General features: G+C 51.0%; 1 protein-coding gene across 1 annotated transcript in view; it reads right to left on the bottom strand.

Moving 5' to 3' along the window:
- SLIT1 (slit guidance ligand 1) overlaps positions 1 to 8,789 on the bottom strand; it is a 175,169-nt gene that overhangs the window by 149,240 nt on the left and 17,140 nt on the right. The window contains exons 3-4 of the mRNA XM_077780329.1: positions 4,082 to 4,153; positions 1,998 to 2,069 (exon numbers count right to left, since the gene is read on the bottom strand). Of these exons, the coding sequence (XP_077636455.1) occupies positions 1,998 to 2,069; positions 4,082 to 4,153 (144 nt within the window). The remainder of the gene's footprint in view (positions 1 to 1,997; positions 2,070 to 4,081; positions 4,154 to 8,789) is intronic.

Below are 8,789 nucleotides of genomic sequence, written 5' to 3'. Positions count from 1 at the left end.
GGGGGCGGGAGGAGGGAGAGGGTCAATATATGCATGCTTACATATTTTAGCTTAAAATGGAATGTTTCGAGCCTGTGTGGTGTTTGCGTGTGGCCCACTTGAACCAACTCTTATGACTAACAGATCACCACTGGGCTCCAACAAGTCAGAGGAGGGGGTGCCAGCCGTCCACAGGGAGCACCAGGCACCCCCAGGAATGCAGAAGCCACACCCACCAAGAACTATGAAGTTGCTGGTGACCCTCCCTGCCCCCCCGCCACCTCCCTGTTAGAAAGGAACTAGGAAAGGACAGAGGAGACAAAGTCTGCGATGACAAGTCGTGACTCAAAAAGGAGGGCTCTGCTGCTGTCCTGGCAGCAGCAGCGGTGGCATGACCTGGGTCACCCCCACCGTGGGTAGACCCCCGCCCACCTCTTCTCCTCCTGCAGGGCAGGGCAGCCCCCAGCTGGAGCCACAGAGGGTTAGGTCCCAACCGGGCCCTCCCAGCCAGGTCACGAGGACCTATTTTGTTCTGAGCCTTTTCAAGAAAACAAACACAGGACTAATCATCTGTCCTAGCTGCAGGCTCAGTTTGTCGCTCAGTTCTAGGCCTGGATGAGGAACACAGAAGAAAGATCGCCTTGAATGTCTTCCAGGTGGCAGGAAGGCAAGGAGACAACCATATTCTTCTCCCTTTATTTAATACCTCACTTTCTTTGAAGTAAAAGAGAAGAGTGAGGTATGAGGTCATAGTCATTAAGATCTCAGGCTTTGGAGGCAAAATGATCCGGGTTCTAATCCCCTCCTCTGCACTTAATCACTGAATAATCACTTAATAACACAAAAGCCTTAACTGCAGTGCACCTCGGTTTCTCATCTGTAAAATACCACTGACCACTGTGTTGTTTTAAGGATTAAATGAGATATCGTAGGGCAAAGAGCTCATCTTGGTGCCTGGCACAGAGTAAGGCAATCAACAGTAGCTATAATTATAATTATAAACTCATTGTAAGAAAATTCATAAAAAAAAGATGAGCACAAAGAATAAAATTATCCCACCACACAGTGTAATGAGAGTTAATATTCCCAATAATTTTCCTCTTCCTGTATTCTATGTACATACAAGCTGATTAAATTACATAAATGTCACTTCCTGCCTTTTTCATTTACTATTATATTGTGAGCACATTCCAATGGTCTTAACTGTTCTTGAAAAATGTGATCTGATATCTTATGTCTCCACCAGAATGGTTTTCCATTTTCTTGCTGCTGGTGTATTTAAATGATGTGCCATGAATATCCCCTGATATACAAATATTTAGCCAGTCTCTGATTATTTCCCTAAAATAAAATGGGAGTCTCTGGTTCAAAGGGCATGAACTTCAGCACTCTGCATACCTCTTGAAAGCCAAACAAAAGCAAAAAAATGAGACCAGTGACCACCGTGAAGTTGAGAGTCCATCCCCCCACCTCACTCGTACCACATTCCCTTTTCATTATTGCCAACCTGAAATGCAAAAATCGATCAAGACCCGTTTTCAAATGCAAAAGCCCCATATGGAGCAAACCACATAAATCAGAAACACTTCCACCTTCTAGTTTCTGTGCCATGGCCTTGAACACCCAAGACACAAACCCTCAGGTGGCCGGCCACTGCACCTTCCCAGACGGTCTCCTTGGCACACCATTTCTTCCTACACGAATCAGTGAGTATTGGATGACAGGAAGTGATGTCACTTCCTCAGTACTGCGTGGGTTTTCTGCCATGATGTTTTCTCACAGAAAACCAACAGAGTTGCATTTAGGGTGTGGGGTGCAGACACCCTCCAGCTTTGTCCCTGCTGTCATCTCACGACGACACTGTGATGGCTTCCAGGGCTGCAGCCGCCCTGGGCTCCCATCAGCAGGTGGAAGGCAGGCGGGGCATGCGGTACTCTCCCCGCACACTGCCCTCGCTGCCGGGCTCAGCCGCCGTGTGCCCTCAGGGCCGCCCCGCGCCCGTGCCCAAGGATACTTACAGCCGCTCCAGCTCCTTCATGTCGTCAAAAGCCCCCCGCTCCACCACGCCAATCTGGTTCTCCATCAGCTGCCTGGGGAGGCAAAGAGACGGGACAGCTGCAGGGTGTTGGACAAGGACTTCAGCAACAGATGGCATAAGGGAGCGAAACAGGAGCAGGGCCCAAGATCCACGCAGACCCGCGTCCTGTGCCGAGCTGACAAAACTGCCTCCCAGCCTCGCAGATTCCCGGCAGGGCTCGGCGGCCCACTCAGCCCTGACAGCAAGATGCACGGCCAGCTCACGAGCCCATGCCGATCCCTCTGAAGCGGCCACCATGGCCACAGGATGCCAGAGCACCAGGCCACGGCTCCAAAGACATCCTCGTCTTGGGAAGCTGGGCCCCAGGCAGCAGGGGTCAATGCCAGGCTGTTGGCACACGTGCCCTCCTTCAGCCCAGAGGGCACATGTCCAAGGGGCAGAGCAGGAAGATGGGCCGGGGGCAGAGGGCGGGGGCCTGTGCCAACTGGGCAAAGCCCACACATGCAGCAAACACACTGCAGTTGGCAGACAGCACCTCGGTCCGCACTCCCACGCCGCCTGGCTGCCCACTCGACTGCCTGGCTCCGGGAGACAGCACCTCCTCACCACCAACGCACCTACAGCCCAGAGCGTCTGGCTGCCAGGCAGTCTGCTTGTTGCGTGGTAATTTTGGAGACAGTCGAGCATATGTCTCTCCCTGTGGTTTTCCCCTGTCCACTCTCAAGCAGGTGGCTTGAGGTCCGACAGGGACCTCAGAGGAGGTTTGAGGGTAGGACAGGGGTGGAAGCTGCCACCACAGGCTTTCTCCTGTTTCCAAAAGCCTGAGCTATTGAGAAGCTCGTGCTGGAGGCCTGGATGTGTGGGGGATGCCAGGAGGGAGGGAGGGTTTTCCCACACTCAGCAAAGATTCCTGGAGCCTGGGAAGGAGTCAAAGATCAGCTGGTTCTGGAGCAGCAAAGACCCCTGTCCAGCAACTGACAGTTATGACCCCAGAGAAGATGGAGACCGCAAGGTCCCTAGCCCCACCAAAGACCCTCAGGGCTACAAAGTAGTTCTGAAAGAACTGAGGCCCCAGGACCCTTGCACTACCCTGAGAGCAGGGGATGAGGACCCTATGAATGTCTGATGTTGAATGTGTCAGAATGCATGCATGTGTCTGAGAGGAGTAGAGCAGGAAGAGATGAAGGGACCCACCCCTTCCCCATCTCACTCCTCAGTCCTCACTCCTCACCCCTGCCCAGCCCAACAAGGGAAATGCTGCACATGTCTCCTTTGGTGGCTAGTGGTCACCACCAATAGAGCCACACCCACCACCTCCAATATCTGCCACTATCAGGCACCCAAGCAGGTCACCTGTATCCTCAACTGCCCCTACTCACCTACCCTCTCAAGTCAGGGGAGCTGTAGCCTTGCTAGGAAGTCTTTCTGACGCACAGAGTCAAAAGAACTATGGAGAATGTTATAGACTAAAACGCATCCCCAAAATTCATACACTGAAGCCTTAAACCCCAGTGTGATTTGGAGATGGAGTCTTTAGTGAGGTAATTAAAGTTAAATGAGGTCATAAGGGTAGGGCACAAGAAGGTGGCCAAGAAGAGAGGCCTCACTACAAAAAACTTTGATGGGACCTTGATCATGGACTTCCAGCCTCAAGGACTGGGAGAAAGTAAATCCCTGTTGTTTAAGCTGCCCCGTCTGGGGGGATTTGTTATGGCAGCCCCAGCAAGCTAAGCCAGAGACCTAAAGATTCCTCATGGTTAGCCGGTCTTCCCCCATTCCAGGATACGACCGATAGACAAGACGCCCCATCTGTCCGGCCCAGACCCTGCCAGGCAGCGACCACTGGTGCCTATGCCACGTCCAAGTGCTCAGCTGTGTGCAAGGCGGTGGCTGCTCAGCGGCAGGACTCCCCAGCACTTCTGCCCCATCCCCCTCAGGGCATCCAAAGACTGACTCCACAGGGATAGGTTGTGCTGGTTTACGCCTCTACAGCCCACAACCAGGGCTCTGCCAGGGAGCCACAGGGCCATTGCCAAGGGTAAGGGCAGGAGGGAGGTTACTCACAGCACCCGCAGCTGCTTGAGCCCCACAAAGTCGTTTTTATGGATCCGAGTGATGTTGTTGCCGTTGAGTTCCCTGGTGGAGGCAAGGAAAGAACGAAATGGTGAGATACCCAGGGTGGCCCCCAGGCCAGGGCTCAGCTCCATGCTCCCTCTCCACTGCCTCCAGCCTGTCATCTCATCAACAGGGCTGGGTGGTGCTACCCAGCCAAGCCGCGGGACCCCCAAGTCTATTCTGAGGTCCAACAAGCTAAGGCCCATCTTTGCAGCTAATGTGTAGCCAGGGAAATGCACAGGGCACAGGCTCACTGCTGAGAGAGCTATGGAAGCCAAAGTCATGGCTCTTGCCCAGGCTAATTGGAGAGACAAGACATTCACGCAGAGACTAGCCAACTGGAGGCTATTCAGGTAGAATCCTTGCTGAGCCTCATTTTCCTCACCTATAAAATGGGGATAATAACTGACTATCTCATAAGGTTAGCACGGGGCATAAACAAGTAAAGAGCATGCCCTGTGCTTGAAAAGGGCCCCCTTGCAGACACCACTGCCATTATCTGGTGTCTCTGGCTCCTACAAGCTGTCCATATTGTGAGCAGGAGACAGCAGGTGGGCCGTGCATTTTAAGGAGGACTAAAGACATGGGCCCCAAGCTGAGGCCTAAAAGACAAGGCAGGTGTGCAGAGTGAGTGGGACGGAATGGACATTCCGGGAAAAGAGAACAGCCCAGAGTGTCTGGGGGCTGACGGAAGAGACAGGCTGGGAGTCAGGAGCTGTGAGAAATGGGGGTTGGGGGATGGGAGTCCAGATCACAGAGGGCCTGAGAAAACAAGCCGAGGAAGACAGGGAGCCAGGGAGGCCCACAGGCAGGAGCCGGCCACAAGGTCAGTCTTGCATCGAGGGGAAGGAGGGCAGGAGGCCCACTGTCTGGATCTCAGGGCCAGGCCTGAACTCCAGTGGCTCCTCTCCCCACACCGTCCCGGCCTCTGGCCCCTTTCTTCCCTTCCAAGGCTACATGTGTTTCTCCTCAGCACCCTCCCCCCCCCCACAACCATGACTAGGGCACCTTGGCCATGAACCCCACCTTCAAGGCCATCTGGTCCCTGCTGAGCCTCCCAGGGAAGCTCACTGGCCTCTGCCAGGCCACTTCTCTTCACAGGGAGCTAGTGCAGCCTCAGAAAAGCAGGTCCCTCCAGGAGGCAGCTACCGCACTCCCCAGAAAGTTCTTCCGCTGAGCCACACATGGCAGATTCTCAGTCAGGCCTAGCCTCAAATCACCTCCACATCTAATCTGTCTCTCTGTGGCAGCCTGTGTCCACATCCACGCCACCTCCTCCTCTTTCTCACCACGTCATAGTCACTCACGTGCTTGGCAACAAGCTGACTACCCCCATCCCAACGCACACGTACACACACACCATAGTCGTCTGCAGCCCAGCCTCCTCGCCTACCAGCATGGGTGAGCCCCAATCCAAGCTACTTTGCAAATCAGCAAGTTCCCTCTCCTCTAAGCAGTTAGGAAGTGTTTGGCCTAGATGACGTTCTAGAGTTGCATCCACTAAGAACAGCGTATGTTCTCAGCTTCCACACACTCCAGAAACAGGGCTCTATGCACAGCCAGGGCTGGAAAGTAGTTACGGTGTTTATCTTACAGACCAGGAGATCCAATTGCGGCTCCAAGAGGTCAGGTGTCTCCCGGAGGTCACCAGCTGGTAAATGACAGAGCAGAGATCTGGACACAGCCTTCTGACTCAGGCTTCTCCCACCAGGCCAGGCCTGCACCAAGCTGATAACTCATTCAGCCCATCACTCTCTCCGCCCTTCCCCTGAGCCCGGCTCCTGAGCCTGTGAAGCAGCTGGAAAAGCTCACCCCCTGCTCTACTCTCCTCTAACAGGATCTCTCAGAGGGGCTTGAGGCCTCTCCAAGATAACAGGGCCACTGATGAGAGCCCCAGACGGAGCCACTTCCTGGCCTAGATGCTACAAGGGGGCCCTCTCCACGTGAGATAGGCTCTTTGTGATGAGAGGGTCTTTTTTATTGAACTGTCTTCCCTGACACCTTGGAGCCTCCCCTGTGCACCCCAGCCCCCCAGCCTGCTCCTTCTGTGCACAATCATGCTTCAAGCGTCAAGAACCTCGTCAACAAGCCCTGAAAACTGCTTCCCTTGGCAAGTGTGGCTAGTTTCCTTTGGTCCATCCTGCTGAAACCTTCAACCCAAACTCCAAGCCAAAAAGTTTTAATTGCTCTAATTTTTGTATTATAAAGATATGTCAATACTGATTACAAGAGCAAAAATGTTTAAGAAAAAAAAAGAGAACACAACAAAGCAACATTTGAATTTTTTTTAATGTTTATTTATTTTTGAGAGAGACAGAATACGAACAGGGGAGGGGCAGAGAGGGGGAGACACAGAATCCAAAGCAGGTTCCAGGCTGTCAGCACAGAGCCCGACGCAGGGCTAGAATTCACGAATCATGAGATCATGACCTGAGCTGAAGCTGGTCACTTAACCGACTAAGCTACCCAGGCGCCCCCACAAAGCAGCATTTAGTTGACTTTCCTTCACATCTGTGAAACCAAGTACTATGTAGGCATTTAAAAGGGTACAGATCAGTCTGTACTGACAGGGAAAGGAGCCCAGGATACAGGATGGGTAAAAGGGTTACAAGACAGCTTGTACTCTCTGAGCTGCTCATGTAAAACCACACACTGTAAAACCACACACGTGTCACCCCAGTATATGGGGAGAGTGAGCTCACTGGGGCCTATCTGCCCATATTAATACCTATAACTGCTCGATTGTGGGACCTGTGGTGACTTTAGTCTCTTTTTTATACTTTTCTGCACTGTTTGGATTTTTAAAGTACATCGATATTTTTATAAGCCAACATAATATTCAAGTTATTGCACTTAAAAATAAGAGTAGTTCAGGGGTTCCTGGCTGGCTCAGTTGGTTAAGCCCCTGACTCTTGATTTCGGCTCAGGTCATTATCTCACTATTCATGAGTTTGAGCCCCACGTTGGGCTCTGCACTGATGGTGCAGAGCCTGCTTGGGATTCTGTCTCCCTCTCACTCTGTCCCTCACCTGCTTGCTCTCTCTCTCTCTCAAAATAAATAAAAATAAACTTTAAAAATAATAATAGGGGACACCTGGTTGGCTCAGTCGGTTGAGCATCTGACTTCAGCTCAGGTCACAATCTCACGGTCCGTGCATTCAAGCCCCACATCAGGCTTTGTGCTGACAGCTCAGAGCCTGGAGCCTGCTTCAGATTCTGTGTCTCCTCTCTCTCTGTCCCTCCCCCACTTACGCTTTGTCTTTGTCCTTCTCTCTCTTTCTATCAAAAACAAATAAAACATTATAAAATTAATAATAATAAGAGTAATACATGCACATGTTGAATTTTTTCAATTTTCAGAAGAATAAAGAAAAAAATTAAAATCACACAGGGGCACCTGGGTGGCTCAGTTGGTTAAGCTTCCAACTTTGGCTCAGGTTATGATCTCACAGTTTGTGGGTTTGAGCCCTCCATCAAGCTCTGTGCTGACAGCTCAGAGCCTGGAGCCTGCTTCAGATTCTGTGTCTCCTCTCTCTCTCTGCCGAGCACTTGCTCTCTCTTTGTCTCTCTCTATCTCTCTCAAATATAAATAAACATTAAAGAAAAATTTTTTTAATCNCACCTGGGTGGCTCAGTTGGTTAAGCTTCCAACTTTGGCTCAGGTTATGATCTCACAGTTTGTGGGTTTGAGCCCTCCATCAAGCTCTGTGCTGACAGCTCAGAGCCTGGAGCCTGCTTCAGATTCTGTGTCTCCTCTCTCTCTCTGCCGAGCACTTGCTCTCTCTTTGTCTCTCTCTATCTCTCTCAAATATAAATAAACATTAAAAAAAAATTTTTTTAAACACACATAAATTCATCCAGAATTAACCTCTGTTAACATTCTAAAATAGTTTCTCCCATGCTTGTTTTCTTTGGATACAATTTTTATATAGTTGAAATAATTCAACACATATTTATTGAAGATTTACTGTTTGCAAAGCATTTTACAAAGTTCTGAAGATATGGGAGGAGGGACACATAAGTGGTCTGCACTCCTTTTCTGGCATGTTACCCCCTGTCCACTTCCCACTGATGGTTTCTGAGTGGCCATCACTTATCCCTGCATCTGGATATATCAAGTTACTGGGGTATCCCCTGATCCCAGTCACTGATATTGTTCAATTAGAAACAACATTGTATAAAGCTCATGGGCATTTAGGAGGAATACATTCCTTTAAACAATATCACTCAGTCAAAAGTCGTGAAAAAGCTGATGAATGTTACGAGTAACTGGCTAGTTCTTTCTCGTTGCAACCGTGGTTTATAAGGCAATTCGACTTCAACAAATTGTTCATTTCACAGACAGCAAAGCTGAGGCAAAGAAAAATGTAAAGGCCCAACGTGGAAGTCAGGAACCCCTGAGGACGGAATTCCCACAAGGTGGGACCTTGGCAGGGGGTGGGGGGTGGGGGGGAGAGGGACAGGCAAAGAGTTCACGGGGACTTCGGGTGACATAGCATACTCACATGCCTCTCTTTTTACCGGTCTCGCACCAGCCCCTGCGCAGACCTGGGGACCCATTCCTCAGCCCACCATGAGGCGACTCCACCCCTCCTCCTCACTTCCTGTTCCCCGCTCCACCCCCAGGCGAGTAAAGACCTGGGACAGGCAGGCGGAG

The sequence above is a fragment of the Crocuta crocuta genome, unplaced genomic scaffold (assembly GCF_008692635.1).
Source record: "Crocuta crocuta isolate KB4526 unplaced genomic scaffold, BGI_CrCroc_1.0 scaffold170, whole genome shotgun sequence".
Taxonomy (NCBI): domain Eukaryota; kingdom Metazoa; phylum Chordata; class Mammalia; order Carnivora; family Hyaenidae; genus Crocuta; species Crocuta crocuta.
Note: the sequence above shows the minus strand (reverse complement) of the source record. Positions and strands in the feature narration are given on the sequence as shown.